Raw genomic sequence first — 23,632 nt, forward strand, 5'->3', positions numbered from 1 at the left:
GCGTGTATCGGGAGGTCCTGTAGTAGGTGGCGCGTGTATCGGGAGGTCCTGTAGTAGGTGGCGCGTGTATCGGGAGGTCCTGTAGTAGGTGGCGCGTGTATCGGGAGGTCCTGTAGTAGGTGGCGCGTGTATCGGGAGGTCCTGTAGTAGGTGGCGCGTGTATCGGGAGGTCCTGTAGTAGGTGGCGCGTGTATCGGGAGGTCCTGTAGTAGGTGGCGCGTGTATCGGAAGGTCCTGCAGTGGATGGCGCATGTATCGGGAAGTTCTGTAGTAGGTGGCGCGTGTATTGGGGGGTTCTGCGGTGGCTGGAACTTGTATTGGGAGGTTTTGCTGCAGCTGATGCCTGTATTGGGGGGTTCTGCAGCGGCTGGCGTGTGTATTGGGAGGTTCTACGGCGGATGGTGTGTGTATTGGGAGGTTCTGCAGCGGCTGGCACTTGTATTGGGATGTTCTTCAGCAGCTGGCGTGTGTATTGGGAGGTTCTGCGGCGGATGGTGTGTGTATGGGGGGGGGGGTTCTGCGACGGTTGGCGCGTGTATTCTGCAGGTTCTGTTTTTGCTTATCATTGACTTTAGTAAATTGAACCTACAAGTTCTCTATGGGACTGCGCACCCTCTTTTTTGTTTACTTTATTTAAGACCAACACTTTAAAAGGGCCACTGACAGAACAATGGCTCCAGCAGTCATTAGTACAGCAAGGAGTGTTCCTCCCCCTGTACTGGGCCTCCACTGGACCAAAACAATGGTAATTCCCTGTAAAATAAAAATTAGATAATTTACACTGGAGCTACTGATGCGGGACGTCTCGCCCAGCGCTTGCCATGCGGGACGTCTCGCCCAGCGCTTGCCATGCGGGACGTCTCGCCCAGCGCTTGCCATGCGGGACGTCTCGCCCAGCGCTTGCCATGCGGGACGTCTCGCCCAGCGCTTGCCATGCGGGACGTCTCGCCCAGCGCTTGCCATGCGGGACGTCTCGCCCAGCGCTTGCCATGCGGGACGTCTCGCCCAGCGCTTGCCATGTGGGACGTCTCGCCCAGCACTCTGGCCTCTTCCTTCTTCTGCGCATGCCTGAAAGCTGCATCTCTCATCATCAGGTGGGAAGAAGCCAGATCCAGGCAGCACATTAAAGAAGAAGCCGGAGTGCTGGGGGAGATGTCAGGCATTGTAAATTATCTAATTTTTATTTTATAGAGAATTACCATTGTTTTGGTGCAGTGGTGGCTTAGTACTGCCTCCGCTCTGCCTAGTTACACTGCGTCCCAAAATGTCCAATCTATCAAAATATATTAATGGCGTTTAACCCTGTAACGGAAAATAGCGACTAAAGCCGAAAATACCATTTTGAAAAATCTAAAAAAATTCAATAAAAAGTGATCAAAAGGTCATACAATCCTAAAAATAGCCGTGCTCCTGTGTGACATCACATGACCAGGGATAGAAGGATCTGTGCACCTGTGTGACATCACATGACCATGGACTGAAATAAGCAACACAGATTTCTATAGCAAGACAGCAAGCAGAGATCTAGAAAACCGTGAGAAATGAATACAAAGAGTATATTGGAAAATTATCTGCTGAAAGTGGACAACCCCTTTAAATGAATGTCTGCAACTTCCTGCAAGTTGACGGATGTGTTGTCATGGTTGTTCCAGCGCTCCTGGTGCAATCCCTGGCATGACCTGCTCTCTGTGAGGCGCTGTACACGGCTTGTAGTTGCTTTGCACACTACGAGTTACTCTCTGCAGCTACATAGAGATCTGTTCACAATTACCAAGGTGAGAATGCTGGGACTACTAGTCCTCCAGACAGGTGACGTCACACACCCGGCCCCTGACCGCCACCTTAAAGTAGCTGCGCGTTGAAACCCCTCACAGCCCTCACCTGCATCGCCCTTTTAAGAGGGGGGGTCCACCACTCCGCGGCCCGGCGCTGCTCTAATGGAGCGGAGTTCGACTCCTCCCCCACAGTAGGCTGATCACATGATCATGACATCACCACAGGTCCTTTATTTCAGTAACGTCAGTAATATTTCGTGCCTGACAACTCCTATAGAGAGCACATGACCGTGACATCATCAATGGGAAGTGCACACCTCGGTCACATGACCTCTGAAGCGTCACGTGACCAGAGAAATCACACCCGCCAATGATAACTACATTCTAGCATCTAGCGTCAGGGTAAGTGCAGTGACTGTATCTATATAGTAAACCCAGTGTAGAGATTGTGTATTTACTATAGGGGTCATACTGTTAGAAATACATTTAATAGTATATATATATCGCTATATGCACCGTGTGTGTATACAGGCAGTCCCCTACTTAAGAACACCCGACTTACAGACGACCCCTAGTTACATACGCACCTCTGGATGTTAGTAATTTGCTGTAGTTTAGCCTTAGGCTACAATAATCAGCTGTAACAGTTATCACAGGCGTCTGTAATGAAGCTTTATTGCTAATCCTGGTTCTTATGACAACTCAACATTTTTAAAATCCAATTGTCATAGAGACCAAAAAAAATTGTCTGGGATTACAATGATAAAATATACAGTTCCAACTTACATACAAACTCAACTGAAGAACAAATCTACAGAACCTTGTACGTAACCTGAGGACTGCCTGTATAGGGCTCAGGAGATGATAATGTATCTGATCACATGTATTGTCTGTGTATAAAGAACTCTGGCGCGATTCACTAAGATTGTGCGCCCGATATCCTGAATGTGTCCCTTCCCTGGTCAGGTCCCACAGAGTTCACCATTTTTGTTTAGTTGTGCATGTTTGGGCTTGGGCTTGCGACACAATTTGAAAGTTAATTCCCACGCTCAGTCCGAATTAGTCGGATCGCCCTATGGCTCACCCCCTAATTGGGAAGTACCACAAAAGGATCGCGTGCGACACAACCCCAGCGCAGATACCTGTTAAATATCTGTCCAAGCCGTGCAATCCCCGATAAAGGCGAACAGTCCAACGAAAGTGCGCAGCGCGACCCTTAGTAAATGAGCCCCAATGTCTCATAATCCATGTTGATATACAGGATGTCCATGCTACTTACTGCTGCATGCGTCTGGCACATTCAGGAAGCAGAGGAGAGGCTGGAGAGGGCAAAGAGTGAGGAGGAAGGATTGACAACTTGTGCCATATGAGCTGCCCCACCACCACCACATCAAACGGTTAAAAATCAGTGGAATTATTGATGCACAACAGAGCCAACATGTCAAAGGCTGTTGTCAGAACCTCTCATCATGTAAAAATGACCTTCTTGATGACAGGTTCTCTTTAAAGGGCACCTACCACCACGAATCTACCTATAAAGGTAGATCGGGTGGTAGGTGGATGTATGGGACGTGAGGATAGCCCTTTTTAGAGCTAATCCTCACGTCCCCGCTAGCATACCATAAACTTTATTGCCCTAATATGTTAATTTAATTAAGCGGCTACCGGGGCGTGGAGTAGCCGGACACGAGGCTACACGGCGCGGCTACTCCACGCCCCAGTAGCTGCTTTCCCCCGCCTACCCTGTGATCTTCGGCGCGCAGCTCCTGGCAGCTGCGCGCCCTCGTCCGAGAAGCCGGAGTTCTGCGCATGCGCAGTAACTCCGGCCTCGTTCCCGAGATCGCGCATCTTGGCCGGAGTTACTGCGCATGCGCAGAACTCCGGCTTCTCGGACGAGGGCGCGCAGCTGCCAGGAGCTGCCAGGAGCTGCGCGCCGAAGATCACAGGGTAGGCGGGGGAAAGCAGCTACTGGGGCGTGGAGTAGCCGCGCCGTGTAGCCTCGTGTCCGGCTACTCCACGCCCCGGTAGCCGCTTAATTAAATTAACATATTAGGGCAATAAAGTTTATGGTATGCTAGCGGGGACGTGAGGCTTAGCTCTAAAAAGGGCTATCCTCACGTCCCATACATCCACCTACCACCCGATCTACCTTTATAGGTAGATTCGTGGTGGTAGGTTCCCTTTAATGACCATAGGGAAGCCCATCAGGTGTCAGACCACTAGTGATCCTTATACTGATACTTATCTTCTACTCTGTGGAAGGAGATGATGAAATGTTTTAAAAAATTACAATAACCCGGCACTCCCAAATGTGTTGAAAAATAATATTTAAAAATATTTTGACATTTCGGTCTGAGATTCACCAGAAATAGCAGTAGGAACATACATTTCCTCACTATATTTACTCTAGTACCTTGCAGAATTCTCATATGTTATACATAAAAGATAATAATATCATTCCTGCTAGTTTTTCACCTACACCTGTATCAAAAATTAAACTAGTTATTTACTGCAATGTTTCACTATTGTTGGACTTTTTGGCCTTATAACAGTATTAATTAGTATACTTCTATGGCCACAAGAAGTATACCGTATTTTTCGGACTATAAGGCGCACAAAAAATCCTTTGATTTTCTCAGAAATCAAAGGTGCGCCTTACAGTCCAGTGCACCTTATGTATGAACCGTACTTACACACAACAGCTGCCTTGTACTGTGCACAGGTCTGCCACCTGCTGGTCATTCATCCTTATAATCAGGTGCGCCTTATAATCCGATGCGCCTCATATATGAACCTAGACGTTTAAGCAGGCATCTGTTGATGGTGCGCCTTATAATCCGGTGTGCCTTATAGTCCGAAAAATACGGTATGCAACTGGAGTACCAGAATGTAACAATTCATGACTCTGGAAACATACTCTAGGTAACAAAGTATTAGACGTGCACCTACTGGATTGCTGAAGGGTATCAGAGATGAGAAAAGAGCAGCCAGCCCCTGGCCACAATGTGTACGAGCGTCCTGGGAAGGAGAGGCGGTGATGTTGCACAATGGTGTAGGCATGTCAGAGATCGGCGGCTCAGCCCGGCATACGTGTTTGATCCAACCACTGGCCGTAAGTGATGGCAACCGTTACGTACTTCCGGTCTGGTGAGTCACCAGGGAAACGCGTCCCGGCTGAAGCTAGGAGGCAGGGAGATAATGCAGGGACCATATGGAAGAGCTGGAGTAAAAAGAAGGGGGAAGGAGTCAGTTGGTCAAAGGTTTACCCAGCCAGTGTCCAATATATAAAGATACAAAGAACCCAGATATAAAGTATTTAAAGGGGTATTCTCGTCTGGGCACTCACATTCAGTTTCACTAATCTGCCATATATAAACATTTCTTTAATTGGATGTTATTAAAAAAAATGTTCCTGTGTGAAGATAATTTCTCATAAATGTAGCCATGTTGTCCCTTAGAAACGAGATCAGCTTCCTCGGTTACGACCACCTCCCACTCTGACAGCAGTGGCCAGACATGCGGTATTGAGTCCTGTCTGACCTCCTGGCTTCAGCAATTATTACCACAGGACGGCTGTGGGACCTGCAGTAACTCCTGGACATTTCATATAGAAAAAAACTTTTGTTTCTTTGTGCAATCCCTCCAGCAGAGGTGGTCGTATCCGAGGAAGCCATCTTGTTTCTAAGGGACAACATGACTACATTTATGAGAAATTATCTTCACACAGGAACATTTTTTTTAATAACATCTAATTGAAGAAATGTTTATATATGGCTGATTTATCAAACTGAATGTGAGTGCCCAGGCGAGAATAGCCCTTTAACACCGGAAACTCAATGGGGCACATTTACTTACATTCCCGAAGGAATTCACCGAAAGTGCATTGTCCGTGTATAATGCACATCTGCCGCGATTCACTAAGATCGTGCACCCGATATCCTGCATGTGTCGCTTCCCCGCTCAGGTCCGACAGAGTTCACCATCTTTTTTAGTTTTGCATGTTTGGGCTTGGGCTTACGACGCAATTTGAAATCCCGCGCTCAGTCCGAATCAATCAGATTGCCCAATGGCACACCCCCTAATTTTTGTTGCATGGAAGCACCCCAAAAGGATCGCCTGCGACACAACCCCAGCGCAGGTACCTGTTAAATACCTGTCCAGGCCGTGCAATCCCTGATAAAGGCGAACAGTTCAACGAACGTGCACAGCGCAAACCTTAGTAAATTAGCCCCGATGTCTTGTATTCCCTGTTGTGATCCCTGTTGGGGACAATGGGGCAGATTTACTTACTTGTCCGAGTCGCGATCCCTGAGGTGCGTTCAGTGACGATCCTGCACTGTGCCATGATCCACTTAGTTTGTGCACCTGATATCCTGCATGTGTCGCTCCCCGATCAGGTCCGTCGGTGTTCACTTTCTTCTTCCCGGTGCATGTAAGTGCTTGGCTTTCCGCAAATTATTGTTATTGTTTTTATGATAAAAAGTTATACAATTTTCTAATATACTTTCTGTATCAATTCCTCAGGTGCACGGCTCGGTATATCACACAGGTGCACGGCCCGGTATATCACACGGCTCTGATTACTCTCTGATACTAACGAGCTGTGCACCTGTGTGACCATGGTCAGATTTCTGTCCTCTGGAAGTAAACATAAAAGCTTTCTATAGAATGACAGCAAGCAGAGATCTAATAAAACCGTAAGGAATTGATACAGAAAGTATATTGGAAAATTGTATAACTTTTTATCATAAAAAGAATGACATTAATTTGCTGTAATGGGAAAACCCCTTTAAATCCTGTGCTTAGTCCAAATCCGTCGGATCATCTGACGGGCCGCCCCCCAATTTCTGTTAATTGGTAGGATCGTAGGATATTCCGACGATAGTGTGGTCTGCAGACCCTTCATAAATGAGCCCCAATGTGTCAAGTTGCTGGATCCAAAACGCCCACTGTGTTTCCTTCTCCGTATATGGCGGTGCCCACTGTGTTCCTGTCTCCTTGTACAGCAGTATCCATTGTGTTCCCGTCTCTGTGTACGGCAGTGCCCACTGTGTTTATGTCTCCGTGTATGGCTGTGCCCACTGTGTTCCCGTCTCAGTGTACGGAGGTGCCCACTGTGTTCCTGTCTCCGTTTAGGGCCGTGCCCAATGTGTTCCAGTCTCCGAGTAGGGCGGTGCCCACTATGTTCTCATCTCCATTTTTGGCGGTGCCCACTGTGTTCCCGTCTCAGTGGAGGGCAGTGCCCACTGTGTTCCCGTTGTTGCAGGCTAGACCCAGATAACTCTGGGTGTAAGTGTGTATGACCCAGCTTCCTGATTTCATGGATTCCTGCTCCATTCCCAATGTTTCCTCTTCCCTGCTTCAATTTATGGCATCTGTCAACTTGTCAGGACGATCTCCCCATCTGTTTTTTTTTCTCTCCATCTTGGGTTTCCTTTCAGACTAAAAGTTGTCCTTTTCCTAAAGAGACTCCCTCTACATAGATCATTGGGCGGACGTTTTGACTGCAAGTAGGAAACCCGACACGATGAACTGATTGTACAAGTTACCATGTATTCCTACCGTATGTACATAATTCTATTCCAAATATTTTTCCTACTCAAGAAGTAATCCAGGTCTTTTCTTGACTGGCATATTAAGGATGGACAAGGAGAGAGAACATTTGGCGGAGAGGATATTAGACCTCACCCTAGAGATCATCTACCTGATAACTGGAGAGGTGAGAACTTCTGAACCTCATGTCATGTACAGATGAGGAGAATGTATAACATGACATCAATGTCTCTCTCCATGCACAGGACTACATAGTAGTAAAGAAGATCCCTGAGGACGGGGCGGGATGGAGCAGGATCCGGGATCATATTAGGACGTCTCCTCCGCACTCCCTGATACATGAGAGGAACCGCCATCAGGAGATCCTGGAGGTCACCAACAAGATCACGGAGCTGCTGACGGGAGAGGTGAGGGATGCCGGGGGAGAGTATTCCATAAGCCGTCGACCTCCACACACCACAATATATAATGTACATAATACAGACTTCCCTGGACCACATCTAGATCTTTTACAGATTGATGACAATGGTAATTCATATGTCTATTACAATGCATGGCGGGGGCGGGGGGAGATACAGGGGAAAAAATCTGATTATTCTTAAAGAGAACCAGCAATACAGCAATGTCTGATACACGTTGCCTCTTTTTGTCTAAGTGATATCACTTGCTTTTATCATGTTTTTGGATCTATTCAATTAAAATTTTTGTTTATTTTTTAAAACTATATATATATATATATATCAGACCGAGCGTTTTTCTATCAGTCCTGCATGGCTGTACACACTACATGTGGCAGAGTGGGTGAGCTATAGCATCTATATTTTTTATTTTTTTTCTGATATTTTTAGCTGGTGCAAGGTCCCAATAGCCGGTGCTATGCTGATTTTAAAAATGTCTTTGTCAGCATTTTGAATTATTTCAGTACTTTATACAAGTTTATTTCACATTACCTGTGGTAAGTGGGAGGGGGCAGCTGCAGCCTTTCTCTCAGTCTCCTCTCCTCCACATTCATGCTACCTCCACCCCCCACTTCTTGTTATGGTAACGGCCAGGTCCTTTTTCATTTTTCATCCCCCAATTATCAAAAATCTATACATTTTTTTTAAATTTTTCCATGCAAGGAGCTGTGTGATGACTTGTTTTTTGCATTACAAATTGCACTTCAAAGGGACTGCATGCTATATTCCATGCCATGCACTGGGAAGCAGGAAAAAATTCCAAATGTATTTAAATTAAGTGAAATGCTCCCCAAATGACATGTTTACTTCATTCTTTGGGTCAGTCCGATCAATGGGATACCAAATGTATGTATGTTTTAAAATGTTTCCATACATTTGTCAAAATTTAAATTTCCTGTAAAAAAAAAAAAAAAAATCTTCATTTTGCCATGTCCTGGCGCCAATAACTGTACAGGGCTGTGGGTGGTGTCTTTTTTTTAGCGACTTGAGATAACGTTTTCAATGCTACGGTTTTGAGGACTGCATCGACTTTTTATCACTCCATCTTTTAAAAATTGTTATATGTTGCAAAAAGGCGAAAAAGTGGAATTTTAGATTTGGGGCGCTATTTTCCCTTAAGGAATTGAATGCCAGGAATAACCGTTATTATATTATTATTGGACGCAGTGATACCTAACAAGTTTATGATTTTTACGGTTAACATTTATATCAGTTCCAGGGAAAGTGGAATAATTAGAAATTTTTTTTTACTATTTTTCAGATACCCCTGGTTGTCTGATTGATTTTAACATGAAACTGGCATAATGTAAAAAATGGGCATTGATCGTGGGTGTTACCTGCAATATGCAGCAAACACTTACAGGTTAAGGAGAGGGCTCAGCCTGTGAACCCCCTCCAAATACCCGCAGCCAATGTGTGACATATAGTTAAGGGGTTAAGCAGACAGAGGAGGGGGAGCAGGCTGCTCCTGTCCCCCCTCCCAAAAAGAAATTCCTATATGCTGCTGGCAGGGAGCCAGGTAACATGAAATAAACTTGTATAAAGTACTGAAATGACTGCTGACAAAGGCATTTTGCGTAGCGTAGGCTAACCCCTAACATCCTGGAATGTTTTTTCGATTTGTGTTTCCATTTTTCACTCCCCAACTTCAAAAATCCTCAATTTAATTTGTTTTTCCATGTACAGAGCTGCATGGGGACCAGTTGTATTCCCTAGTTTCTCTGTAAGCTCCAAACGATACCTGTACTTTAATGTTTAGGATGCGATGCTCACTGGGGTTCCGCATTTATATAGGTTTTATTATGTTTAAAAAAAATTTCATCTTTTTGTCAAAAAAAAATTAATTTCACCCTATTCTGACGCCAATAACTTTTTTATGCTTTGGCGGATTGAGCGGTGTAAGATGTTGTTTTTTGCGGGTCGAGCTGATGTTTTCATTGCTACCAATATTTTCCATTACAGGGTTTACTGCCCGGAATAACCGTTTTTATCTCAAGAATTGTCTGCTGTTTGTATGTGGTATGGGGCTCAAAAAATTGTGTTCACTGGTCCGATGCGAATCCCCTGGGGTTATGTTATTTCTCCTACTAAATTCAGTTTGTTTCTGAAAGAGGACGTGTCACCCATATGAAAGGCACTAGGAGATGTTACTAAAGTAAGCAGATCCCAGAGCTACAACAGACGCAGCAGTGTTACACTGTTGGCGTCATAGGAAACCTCGGATAACGCTAACAAACACTGCAGCGCTGTACACTGGAAAAACCGGACCACTCTCAAAGCGGTCTGGTGTATTCATGAAAGGGCGGTCCGAGCCGCTGCCTCTTCCCCGGACTGCCCCGCCCACTTCATAGGCCAGTGGTGACTGCTGAGCTTCATGCGGCAGTCACCGCCCCTAATCCCGCCCCTCTTCATGAATATACTGGTCCTCCGATGCAGGTGCTACTGTGCATGCGCAGAGCCCCAACTTCGAAGTCAAGTGCGTGGAGCTACGCCGAGCTGTGTCTTGAAGACGTCTTGGCATTATTGGTATTAGGAAAGAGTAGCCTCTAAACAAAATTCACATTTAGATTTGTTTGTAGTTTTATAAAGTTCTGGGCCACTAATTGTTTAATTAATAAAGGCATAGAACTAAGTTTTTTTTCGGATTATAAGGCGCACCGGATTATAAGGATGAATGACCAGCAGGTGGCAGACCTGTGCACAGTTCAAGGCAGCTGTTGTCTGTAAGTACGGTTCATATATAAGCGCACTGGACTATAAGGCGCACCTTTGATTTCTGAGAAAATCTAAGGATTTTTTGTGCGCCTTATAGTCCGGAAAAAGGGTAATATACACTAAAGGAACCTGCACCTTATCAGGTAGATCCGTCATGGTAAGTTTCCTCTAAGAGATTAATAGTTCTGATATTCATATATTATTGTACTACTTATGAAAACAATATTTTAGGGTCTGTTTGTGATTTATACCGGCAGTGTTTTTTTTGGTGCATGTGTTGTTAGGTTCCTCAAAAGAGCCATGATGTTGCTGTGCCCATCTCCATGCAAGAGTGCGAATATTTTGAAGGATGCAAGGATCGGTGTGAAGACATTAAGGAGACTCCCACATCACAAGGTATTTGCATTTTTAACATAAGTCCTATTATCTAGAATAGTACCAGTCAGGGGCGTAACTTGAGGGGGTGCAGAGGTTGCGGTGGCACCTGGGCCCAAGAGGTTTAGGGGGCCCTTATGGTGTCACTTTCCCATATGAGAAGACTATTACTATAAACCATACATTATAGTCGGGGGCCCGGCACAGACTTTGCACTGGGGCCCATCAGCTTCTAGTTACAATGGTGCCAGTGGTACAATGTTAGACGTCTAAGGCCGCGTGCACATTACGCATTGGAGATCCACACCACAGGCGGTAGTAGAGGGTGAGAGGTGGGATTTGTGAGCTACAGAACTGGACATACAGGCAGGAGCTAGATCTTTATCTGCAGCTTGTACCATGTGCAAAAAGGGATGCGCTGCTGATGACCTATAGAAAGCCGATCCCCAAAGCCCCCCCCCCCCGTTTTTGGTATCGGCCAATTTTTTAAAGGACAATTAAACCACATGATGCAGTACCTTTAGACCTGTGGAAAATTAAGCCCCCAAAGTCTTGATGAAGGTTCTACATTTTCAGCCTTCTTATTACTATGTCCCACGTTGGCTGTGGGTGATTGGAGAGGGCTCTTCATAGCTGGTGAGCATTTGCTGCATGTTGCAGCAAACACCCACCGGTAACCCCTGGGCGCCACCATGTTGGCTTAGAGCGTTGCTCCCTGTCACGTCATCAGGGAGAGGCGATCTGTTACTATGACCGCCTTGGGTCACACAAAGACCCGAAGCTGTCTCATTATTCCTCATCTATTACCATGTGCAATTTGTACAGGAGCTCACAGGAGCTTACAGTCTATGAGGATGAGGGGGTGACACAAGAGCTTACAGTCTATGAGGATGAGGGGGTGACACAAGAGCTTACAGTCTATGAGGATGAGGGGGTGACACAAGAGCTTACAGTCTATGAGGATGAGGGGGTAACACAAGAGCTTACAGTCTAAGAGGATGAGGGGCTGACACAAGAGCTTACAGTCTATGAGGATGAGGGGGTGACACAAGAGCTTACAGTCTATGAGGATGAGGGGGTGACACAAGAGCTTACAGTCTATGAGGATGAGGGGGTGACACAAGAGCTTACAGTCTATGAGGATGAGGGGGTGACACAAGAGCTTACAGTCTATGAGGATGAGGGGCTGACACAAGAGCTTACAGTCTATGAGGATGAGGGGCTGACACAAGAGCTTACAGTCTATGAGGATGAGGGGCTGACACAAGAGCTTACAGTCTATGAGGATGAGGGGGTGACACAAGAGCTTACAGTCTATGAGGATGAGGGGGAGACACAAGAGCTTACAGTCTATGAGGATGAGGGGCTGACACAAGAGCTTACAGTCTATGAGGATGAGGGGGTAACACAAGAGCTTACAGTCTATGAGGATGAGGGGGTAACACAAGAGCTTACAGTCTATGAGGATGAGGGGCTGACACAAGAGCTTACAGTCTATGAGGATGAGGGGGTGACACAAGAGCTTACAGTCTATGAGGATGAGGGGGTGACACAAGAGCTTACAGTCTATGAGGATGAGGGGGTGACACAAGAGCTTATAGTCTATGAGGATGAGGGGGGGCACAAGAGCTTACACTCTATGAGGATGAGGGGGTGACACAAGAGCTTACACTCTATGAGGATGAGGGGGTGACACAAGAGCTTACAGTCTATGAGGATGAGGGGGTGACACAAGAGCTTACAGTCTATGAGGATGAGGGGGGGGCACAAGAGCTTACACTCTATGAGGATGAGGGGGTGACACAAGAGCTTACAGTCTATGAGGATGAGGGGGTGACACAAGAGCTTACAGTCTATGAGGATGAGGGGGTGACACAAGAGCTTACAGTCTATGAGGATGAGTGGGTGACACAAGAGCTTACAGTCTATGAGGATGAGGGGGGACACAAGAGCTTACAGTCTGTGAGGATGAGGGGGGACACAAGAGCTTACAGTCTGTGAGGATGAGGGGGTGACACAAGAGCTTACAGTCTATGAGGATGAGGGGGTGACACAAGAGCTTACAGTCTATGAGGATGAGGGGGTGACACAAGAGCTTACAGTCTATGAGGATGAGGGGGTGACACAATAGCTTACAGTCTATGAGGATGAGGGGGGGCACAAGAGCTTGCAGTCTATGAGGATGAGGGGAGACACAAGAGGTTACACTCTATGTGGATGAGGGGGTGACACAAGAGCTTACAGTCTATGAGGATGAGGGGGTGACACAAGAGCTTACAGTCTATGAGGATGAGGGGGTGACACAAGAGCTTACAGTCTATGAGAATGAGGGGGTGACACAAGAGCTTACAGTCTATGAGGATGAGGGGATGACACAAGAGCTTACAGTTTTTAGGGTGAGGGGGGGGGGGGGTACACGAGCTGCATCTTATATACAAAGTCCAAAGTTGGTGGGACTGCATCTGGCATCTCGCACCCTGTAGAGGTCCATAGTACACATAATATAAGACATATACAACTCCCGACCATCACATATAAGCAACAGATTCAGTCTGTTTGTGTCTTTTATAGATGGATTCAATAGGATAAATCCACCAGGGAGATGGCCCAGACCTTCGTGTTCCCAGGATCATCCAGCAGAAAATCAGAAGCAACATGATTATCAGGTGGAGAGAACTGCAGCCTCATTACATGCTACATATGACAACTTTATGATTATATATGTATATTGTCTAATTTGTATAAATTTAAACTGATGGGGCCATGTGATATTTTTTAGTTTTAAAGGGATCCTGCCGCAGGTTCCCATAGGGCCCTGTAAACTAGCTAAAAATAGTTCCCCTCACATCCCCATAAAATTAACTTTATCAGCTTACCTAGCATGCAGCCAGATCTAGTGTGAATTGGAGGGGGCGTGTCCTGCTGGGCTCCTCCTCCTGCTTCCTTCTCACCATACAGCACTGCATGTGATGTGAGGGGAAACAATGTTTAAGTAAAAGAAGAGCGACATATAGTTAATAGGACTTTATGAGAACCTGTCACTAGCTGTATTTATGAAAATGTAGTGACATGTTCGTGGGCAACCCCCTTTAAAGGGAACCTAAGTTAGGCCCTTTCCACAGGATCAGTGGGGGTCTCAGTGATGAGACCCCCACAGATCACGAAAACAAGGGGTCCGATGGGGTCCCACATACCTCCGTCGGACTCCTCGTCGCTCTGTAATGGAGTAATGGAGCAGTTGGCTACGCATGACCGTTCTGCTCCATTAATCTCTATGGAGCTGGTGGAGATCAGTGAGCGCTGCGCTCAGCAATTTCCGTCAGCTCCATAGAGATTAATGGAGCAGAACGGTCATGTACGGCCGTCTGCTCCATTACTCCGACAGAGCAACAAGGAGTCCGACGGAAATCGCTCGCTCCCGTGATCTGTGGTGGTCTCATCACTGTGACCCCCACTGATCAGCAAGTTAGGCCCAATCCTGTGGATAGGGCGTAACTTGTTTTCATGGGAAAACCCCTTTAAATGGATTTTTTTTTTTTTAACTTCATAAACTGTATAAACAGTATTTGTTCTATGTCTGGTGATTTTAGGTTGTAGAAGTGTCCGATATAAAACAAGAAGTCATAAAAGAAGAGGAGACATATGTGGCCGTAACCAAGTCTATAGAAATGGGAATTCCTGAAGACATCCAGACAGGTGAGGGATAATCCGCGTATGTGTTAAAAAAGATCACCGATTCTCCTTGGCCAGACTTTACAGTAATCTTACAAAATGAGCTGTGATTGGTTGCTAGAAGCTGAGCTTTGATTGGTTGCTAGAAGCTGAGCTTTGATTGGTTGCTAGAAGCTGAGCTTTGATTGGTTGCTAGAAGCTGAGCTTTGATTGGTTGCTAGAAGCTGAGCTTTGGTTGCTTGCTAGAAGCTGAGCTTTGGTTGCTTGCTAGAAGCTGAGCTTTGGTTGCTTGCTAGAAGCTGAGCTTTGATTGGTTGCTAGAAGCTGAGCTGTGATTGGTTGCTAGAAGCTGAGCTTTGATTGCTTGCTAGAAGCTGAGCTGTGATTGGTTGCTAGAAGCTGAGCTTTGATTGGTTGCTAGAAGCTGAGCTTTGATTGCTTGCTAGAAGCTGAGCTTTGATTGCTTGCTTAATGCCACAGCGGTGGTAATAAGTGGGTTTTAATTTATTTTTTTTTAATTCACTTTTTTTTTTTTTTTCAAGTCTACCCCCGTAGCTGGAGCATCTATAAGAGGCTCAGTCAAAGGAGGTAATAAGCCCCTATGTGGGCAGATGTTGGATCAGAGCTGTACTGGGTCTCATCAGACCCATTTGCTCAGATTAACTTATTCAAACCTGCGATCATGGGACTGTCAGGTTTATAGAGAAGTAATAAACTCCTCCTCCCTAGTGCCTCGCCCAGTTCTGGAGTCCAGGAGACTCGAGCCCCACACCAGCTGAAGTCTAAAGTCAGTGGGTGGTCGGCGTCTAGTTAAAGGAAATCTACCATCAAAATCTAGGATGATAACCCAGGGACACTTACCAGGGCTGGCATTCCTTCCCAATCCCGCCCTCCTATAATCTATAGCAGAGGAGCTTCACTACTGAGCATGTACATAAAGTGCAGCCACGTTCATTTCAACTAAACAGGGGATCAGGGGTACGCAAGCCATGCCAACAGGCCACATGCGGCCTGGCAAGTTATGAGCTGTGGCCCGCACCCTGCTGATAGTCAGAGTCCAATTGGCACTTACATAACTGATGTAACATAACTGATGAAAGCTTTAATTTGTGTGGGCGGACATGTAGCAGTGAGTGCAGCTCCCGGGTCTTCTCCTGCTGCTCTGCTCTCTGTCCTGACTCCTGGCACTGGTTGTATGCATCAAGGTCAGAATCCAGAGCAGAGCACCCGCAAGGGAGGACCCAGGAGTGGTAAGTACTTGTCAGTGGTATGTACTGTACTGCTCCCGTGTCCTGCTCCAGGTCCTGATGCTGCTGCAGGACACAGAGCAGAGCCCCACATGGAGGAGAAAAGGAGCCAGGGAAGGACCGGATTCACTACTGTCCTTTCTTTATCTGATCTGGGGTCTCCATGATTATTAGTTCTATACCGTGGGGGTCTCCAATATTATTGTCTACTATAGGGGTCTTCCGTATCAATATTTGTCTGCTCTGGTGGTCTCCAGTATAAGTAGGGGGGATCTCCAGTATTTTAATTGTTATCGACTCCACAGCACTGACACTTATTCATAGATCCGGGCTCTGTGACTGTAATCTTCTTATATTTGTTATCCATGTCCTCCTTCCTCCTAAAATGTACTAAACCTTGCAAAATGAATGAGCCTGAAGGGCTCTATGCTGCCGATTCATAGGCTGTTACACAGTTTCCCTTCTCCCTCAGCACTCCCTCTGCCTGATGTAATATTACACAGTGGGAAGTGCTGCTTGCACAGTGTAAGCTGCACCAAGGAGGGGCTCTGGTAACACCCTCAGAGCCCTTCTTACTCATTAGCATAATTATAAAAGTTGATTGTAGAAGGAAGGAGGCCATGCATAACAGATATAAGAAGATACCACGTTCACGGTCCTGGTTTACAGGATGGATTTTGGTGGCAGATTTTTTTTTGTTTTAATGTTTTATAACAAAACCTGAAGCAATTAGATGACATTTACTAAGGGTAGCGCCATTTTACAATCCGTAATACAATACAGTGTAACGTGGCTTTCTTGGATTTGGATAGGATATAGGAAGATTTAAATGTTTCCAAAAGTATCTACTTGTTTTTTGTTTTCGTAAGAATCTACTTAACCCCTTAACGCTCTGCGCCGTAGCTCTACGGCGCAGAGGTATAAGGGATATATGAAGAGGGCTCACAGGCTGAGTCCTCTTCATACAAAGGTGGGGGTTTTTGCATATTGCATAAAACCCCCACTGCTAATAACCGCGGTCGGTGCAAGCAATTAACCCTTTCAACGCCGCCGGCAAAGTCACCGGCGGCGTTTAAAAGAAGGCGGCGCGCGGGCGCCGCCATCTTTTTTGCGATCGCCGCGGGTCTTCGTTTGACTATCCGAGACTATCCGTTTGACTATCCGAGACTATCTGGCTTATGCAGATTCGTTACAATGAGCCAGTGGCTCATTGTAACGAATGTGCTGCAAAAATGCCATATATTGCAATACATAAGTATTGCAGTATATGGTAGCAGCGATCTGACCATCTAGGGTTAATGTACCCTAGATGGTCTAAAAAATAGTGAAAAAAAAAAGAAAAAAAAAATTAATAAAATATTAAAAATTCAAATCACCCCCCTTTCCCTAGAACGGATATAAAACATAATAAACAGTAAAAATCACAAACATATTAGGTATCGCCGCGTCCCAAAATGCCCGATCTATCAAAATATAAAAACGGTTACGGCCGGTGGTGACCTCCGAGGCGAGAAATGGCGCCCAAATGTCCGAAATGCGACTTTTACACCTTTTTTACATAAAAAATTAAATAAAAAATGATCAAAATTTCGCACAGACCTCAAAATGGTAGCAATGAAAACGTCGCCTCATTTCGCAAAAAATGACCCCTCACACATCTCCGTGCGCCAAAGTATGAAAAAGTTATTAGCGTCAGAAGATGGCAAAATTTTTTTTTTCTTTTTTGTACACATTTGTTTAATTTTTGAAATTGTATTAAAACACAATAAAACCTGTATAAATTTGGTATCACCGCGATCGCACCGAACCAAAGAATAAAGTAGGCGTGTTATTTGGAGCGAAGAGTGAAAGTCGTAAAAACTGAGCCCACAAGAACTTCAATTTTTCCACATTTGGAATTTTTTTTCAGCTTCGCAGTACACGGCATGTTAAAATAAATAACATTACGGGAAAGTAAAATTTGTTACGCACAAAATAAGCCCTCACACAGGTCTGTACACGTAAAAATGAAAAAGTTATGGATTTTTGAAGTTGGAGAGCGAGAAATGAGCCGAAAAACCCTCCGTCCTTAAGGGGTTAATATGTCCAGTTCTGGTCCATAAAAAGGAGGCCCTGGAGCTGGAGAGGGATCAACGTAGAGCCACAAAAATGATAAGGGTTATGGAGGGTCTCAGTTATGAGGAAAGATTAACCGGTTAAGGACCGGGCCCTTTCCTGTTTTTTCATGTCCATTTTTCACTCCCCACCTTCAAAAATCTATAACTTTTTTATTTTTACACATAAAGAGCTGTGTGACGGCTTGTTTTCTGCGTAACAAATTGCACTTCATAATGATGGTATTAAATATTCCATGCCATGTACTCGGAAGCGGGAAAAAAATTCCAAATGCAATGAAAATGGTGAAAAAACACATTTGCGCCATTTTCTTGTGGGCTTGGATATTACGTCTTTCACTGAGCGCCCCAAATGACATGTCTATTTTATTCTTTGGGTCGGTACGATTAAGGGGATACCAAATTTGTATAGGTTTTATAATGTTTTCATACATTTACAAAAATTAAAACCTCCTGTACAAAAATTTTTTTTTTGATTTTGCCAACTTCTGGCGCTAATAACTTTTTTATACTTTGGTGTACGGAGCTATGTGTGGTGTCATTTTTTGCGAAATTTGATAATATTTTCAATGATATCATTTTTAGGACTGTAAGACCTTTTTATAGATTTTTTTAGATTTTTCAAAATGGCAAAAAAGTGCCATTTTCGACTTTGGGCGCTATTTTCCGTTACGGGGTTAAACGCATTGAAAAACTGTTATCATATTTTGATAGATCGGGCATTTTCGGACGCGTCGATACCTGATGTGTTTATGATTTTTACTGTTTATTTATATTTATGTCAGTTCTAGGGAAAGGGGGGTGATTTGAAATTTTAGGTTTTTTTATTATAATTTTTTTTTTTAAACTTTTTTTTATTTTTATTTATACTATCTTTCAGACTCCCTAGGGTACTTTAACCCTAGGTTGTCTGATCGATCCTATCATATACTGCCATACTACAGTATGGCAGTATATGGGGATTTTCTTCCTCATTCATTACAATGTGCTATCAGCACATTGTAATGAAGGGGTTAAAATGAAATAGCCTCGGGTCTTCCGAAGACCCGAGGCTACCATGGAGACGGATCGCCGCCCCCCGATGACGTCACGGGGAGCGGCGATCCCAGGTAAGATGGCGGCGCCCATGCGCCGCTATCTGTTTGAGGCTGCCGGCAGCTTTGCCGGCAGCCCACGCTGTAAAAAACACCCGCGATCGGTGCTAGCACCGATCGCGGATGTTACCGGTAAGCCTTTGCTGCAATATGCAGCAAAGACTTACCGGCTATGGAGAGGGCTCAGCCCGTGAGCCCTCTCCATGCAGCGCGACGCGACCGCCGCCGTGAATACACGGCGGGCGGTCGCGAACCGGTTAAAACAACTAGATTTATTAAGTCTGGAAAAGAGACGACTACGAGGGACATGATTAATTTATATAAATATATGAATGGTCCATACAAAAAATATGGTGGTAAATTGTTTCAGATTAAATCAAATCAAAAGACGAGGGGGCACTGTCTCCGTCTGGAGAAAACAAGGTTTAATCACCGGAGGCGACAGGGCTTTTTTACTATGAGAACTGTCAATCTGTGGAATAGCTGAGCTCAGGCGCTGGTCACAGCAGGGACAGCAGAGAGCTTCAAGAAGGGTCTAGATGCCTTTTTACACCTAGGTAACATTGATGGTTATGTTATATAGAATTGTTTCCCCTAAATCCCTTCCTCATCCAATCCCTTCCCTTCCTTGGTTGAACTTGATGGACAAGTGTCTTTTTTCAACCGTATAAACTATGAATATCCGCTTCTATTTTCAGCAAATAACTGCTTTGTGGGAGACGTGCCTTTATACCCTGTTGATGAAGTCACTTCTACCAGTACCACAGAAGAACATTGCACTGAATTTCGGACTACACAGTTTCTCCCTCATAACATGGATCTTTTTACTAATTGTATAAAATCTTCATCTGACCAACCAGTAATCGGCCAACAAAGTCCAGACCACACACAGAGCGATCTATTACCATATCTGGAACGTGGGAAACCCTTTAAAACAGAATCCAATGTGTCTGCGCACCAAATAACTCATCAAGAACATAAGAAAAGTCACACCAAGGAAAAACCTCATTCATGTTCTGAATGGAATCAAAGTTTTATTCCTAAGTCCGAGGCTGTTACACATCAGCAATGTCACCCAGCGGAGAAGCCATTTCCGTGCCCAGAATGTGGGAAACGCTTCAATCACAAGTCAAATCTTATTAAACATCAGAGAACTCACACAGCGGAGAAGCCATATTCATGTTCAGAATGTGAGAAATGTTTTACCAGGAGGTCAAATCTCAATGAACATCGGAGAAGCCACACGGGGGAGAAGCCATATTCATGTACTGAATGTGCGATGTGTTTTATCCATAGATGGGAGGTTATTAGACATCAGAAGACTCATGCCGGGGCGAATCCCTTCTCATGTCCGGAATGTGAGAGCAGTTTCTACCATAAATCCCAATTTCTTATGCACCTGAGAACTCACACGGGGGAGAAGCACTTCTCATGTTTGGAATGTGGGAAATCTTTTACCCGGAGATCAACGCTTCTGGAACATCAGAAAATCCACACCGGAGAGAAACCGTTTGTGTGTTCTGAATGTGACAAAAGTTTTAGCCATAAATCCAACCTTGTGAAACATCAAAAACGTCACACGGGGGAAAAGCCATTTGTGTGTCCAGAATGTGAGATGTGTTTTAGCCAAAAATCCAACCTGGTCAAACATCGGAAAAGTCACACAAAGGAGAAGCCGTATTCATGTTCACAATGTAGGAAGTGCTTCACCCGCAAAGCAAATCTTGTAGACCACCTAAGAACTCACACGGGGGAGAAGCCATTCTCATGCACGGAATGTGGGAAATGTTTCCGTCAGAAGTCGGATGCTGTCCATCACCAGTTACTGCACACAGGAGTCAGACCACATCCGTGTCCCCAATGTGGGAATTGCTTTAAATATAGAGCAGCTCTGGCCAAGCATAAAAAGCGATGCCACGTTAATGGTCAGTCTGTGAAACGGGTTTTATTTTAAACGTAGCGTCCCGAAAAAAAACAAAAATGAATTATTTTATTTGGCTTTTTGATGCTTTTGTGTGTGTGTGTGTTTGTTTTTTTTTTTTTTTGTTTCAACAAAATTTTATTGATTAAAAAGCATAAAGACGCCTAACATTAGAACCGGCGAAACATATGCCCCTCACGTATAACACGGTTTTAATTGGATACATAGCCAGCTAACTGTATCAATTGAGCATTATAATAGGGGGAAGGGGCGGGGAAGGAGCGCACTGGCTGAAGATTGATGTACTGTATCTTTCGGACTATAAGGCGCACAAAAAATGCTTTGATTTTCTCAGAAATCAAAGGTGCGCCTTATAGTCCAGTGCGTCTTGTATATGAACCGTACTTACAGACACCAGCTGCCTTGAACTGTGCACAGGTCTGCCACCTGCTGGTCATTCATCCTTATAATCAGGTGCGCCTTATAATCCGGTGCGCCTTATATATGAACCGTACTTACAGACAATAGCTGCCTGGAACTGTGCACAGGTCTGCCACCTGCTGGTCATTCATCCTTATAATCAGGTGCGCCTTATAATCCGGTGCGCCTTATATATGAACCGTACTTACAGACAATAGCTGCCTTGTACTGTGCACAGCTCTGCCACCTGCTTGTCATTCATCCTTATAATCAGCTGCACCTTATAGTCCAGTGCGCCTTATATATGAACCGTACTTACAGACAACAGCTGCCTTGTACTGTGCACAGGTCTGCCACCTGCTGGTCATTCATCCTTATAATCCGATGCGCCTTATAGTCCAGTGCGCCTTATAATCCAGTGAGCCTTATATATGAACCATACTTACAGACAACAGCTGCCTTGAACTGTGCACAGGTCTGCCACCTGCCGGTCACTCATCCTTATAATCAGGTACACCTTATAATCCGGAGCGCTTTATAATCCGGTGCGCCTTATATATGAACCGTACTTACAGACAAAAGCTCTCCATGAAGCGTGACTTGACGTCCTGGTGGGGGAGCATTGGAAATAGAATATTAGAGGGAGTTTGTCCCTCTACCAAAATGAACATTTACACAAATATTTTCACAATCTGTACGGGAATCCGAGGAAGTACCTTGACGTATAGAATGTACAAAATGTAACAGTTGACTTCGGAGGGAGGAACCTCATATTTTGCTTTGATTTCAAAACTAGATAAAAATTTGCACCCAGATATCAAGTGTCGCACAGGAAAAGTGCCCTACGTTGCCCACCATCTGAAGATCCATTGGTCCCTTAGGAAGGGCAGATTTGTGGAATAAGGTAGCAATAAGGATGGTTTGGATTGGAGTTTATGTTGGAACCTAACCGAGCGCCACAGTTTTAAGAAATAAAATGAGATGGGTGATGATGTTGGTACATAGGGTAGCAATGTGCCTGTCATCCAAAACAGGCTTGGTGAAGATACAGGCTGGAGTAATTGGGATTCCCATGCGATCCATCTAGGTGTGTTTTTAAAGGGTGGCTATAGGGGCAAATGGGGTTATTGTAATAGAGGGCTAGGTTGGACAGTGACAAGCCTCCCCTGCCTTATGTTTAAACATAGTGGAGTGTGCAATATGTGGGCGTTTATTACTCCAGACAAATGTAGAGAATGTATAAGTTTGAATGTTCTTTCGGGGACTGGAATGGACAGGGATCGAGAGAGATATAAAAAAGACTTGGTATTGTCACTATTTTAATTGTGTGGATACGACTCAGACAGGAGATGGAAGGCTTAGACCAGTTATTTATCATGGTTTGGCATTGAGTAGTTCCATTGGAACATCGTCAATCTATGAGCCGTGAGCCGTACCCCCGAGTATGTGATATAGTGTGGTTGTATTTTGAAATTAAAGGAATTCGCCAGGGCCTCCTGTGTCCTAGGCAGGGTATGTAGACAGAGGGCCTCTGACTTGTTCATGTTTACTCTTAGCACAGAAACGGAATTACCATATTTTTCGGACTATAAAGCGCACAAAAATCCTTTGATTTTCTTAGAAATCAAAGATGTGCCTTATAGTCCAGTGCGCCTTATATATGAACCGTACTTACAGACAACTGCTGCCTTGCACTGTGCACAGGTCTGCCACCTGCTGGTCTTTCATCCTTATAATCAGGTGCACCTTATAATCCGGTGCGCCTTATATATGAACCGTACTTACAGACTACTGCTGTCTTGAGCTGTGCATAGGTCTGCCACCTGCTGGCCATTCATCCTTATAATCAGGTGCGCCTTATAATCCGGTGCGCCTTATTGCCCGAAAAATACAGTAAAGCTGTTTAGGAGACGCAATAGGTTTTGTAGGGATTGGTGGGACCTGGTGATTGACAGGAGCAGGTCCTATGTGTAAAGGCTGATTTGGATTGCAGTGTCACTGGAATAGCTCTGAATATCAAGGTTGGCCCGTATCACTGCGGCTAGGGGCTTCATAGTAGGGAGTTTGAGGTAAGCTACTGGCTGGGTATAAAGAAGCTTTATGGAAGACACAATCTGCTGGGAATCCATAATGTTCCAGGAATATATAAGAACGGGCAGAACACAATGGGGCAGATTTACTTACCCGGTCCATTCGCGATCCAGCGGCGAGTTCTCCGACGTTGATTCGGGTCTTCCGGCGATGCACTAAGGTAGTGCGCCCGATGTCCACTAGGTGTCGCTGCTGCG

The 23,632-nt window shown here is 45.0% G+C and overlaps 2 protein-coding genes across 5 annotated transcripts in view; one reads left to right on the plus strand and one right to left on the minus strand.

The window, feature by feature from the left end:
* Positions 1-2,037, minus strand: part of ZNF692 (zinc finger protein 692) — a 31,599-nt gene extending 29,562 nt beyond the window's left edge. The window contains exon 1 of the mRNA XM_072130225.1: positions 1,882-2,037. Coding sequence (XP_071986326.1) covers positions 1,882-1,887 — 6 coding nt within the window. The 5' untranslated portion in view covers positions 1,888-2,037. The remainder of the gene's footprint in view (positions 1-1,881) is intronic.
* On the plus strand, positions 2,026-21,007 carry LOC140106064 (uncharacterized). Of its 4 annotated transcripts, XM_072130260.1 has the most exons (8): positions 2,026-2,177; positions 7,217-7,285; positions 7,380-7,494; positions 7,574-7,735; positions 10,786-10,897; positions 13,448-13,542; positions 14,467-14,572; positions 19,702-21,007. In XM_072130260.1, exons 3-8 carry the CDS (start codon positions 7,417-7,419, stop codon positions 20,955-20,957), a joined length of 1,809 nt encoding a protein of 602 aa, XP_071986361.1. In that variant the 5' UTR covers positions 2,026-2,177; positions 7,217-7,285; positions 7,380-7,416; the 3' UTR covers positions 20,958-21,007. The 4 variants fall into 4 exon arrangements, with proteins under 4 accessions (XP_071986361.1, XP_071986360.1, XP_071986362.1 ...); XM_072130259.1 differs by lacking the exon at positions 7,217-7,285; XM_072130261.1 differs by lacking the exon at positions 7,217-7,285 and having other exon boundaries at positions 7,416-7,494.
* The last annotated feature ends 2,625 nt before the right edge of the window (positions 21,008-23,632 follow it).

Source organism: Engystomops pustulosus, chromosome 11, assembly GCF_040894005.1.
Source record: "Engystomops pustulosus chromosome 11, aEngPut4.maternal, whole genome shotgun sequence".
Taxonomy (NCBI): Eukaryota; Metazoa; Chordata; class Amphibia; order Anura; family Leptodactylidae; genus Engystomops; species Engystomops pustulosus.

Bases quoted from the DNA above. Each gene is read 5' to 3' on its own strand.
- LOC140106064 (XM_072130260.1), top strand. From the start codon at position 7,417: ATGGACAAGGAGAGAGAACATTTGGCGGAGAGGATATTAGACCTCACC. The intron at 13,543-14,466 runs GTGGAGAGAACT...TGGTGATTTTAG, and splicing joins AGAAGCAACATGATTATCAG to GTTGTAGAAGTGTCCGATAT. The intron at 14,573-19,701 runs GTGAGGGATAAT...TTCTATTTTCAG, and splicing joins TCCTGAAGACATCCAGACAG to CAAATAACTGCTTTGTGGGA.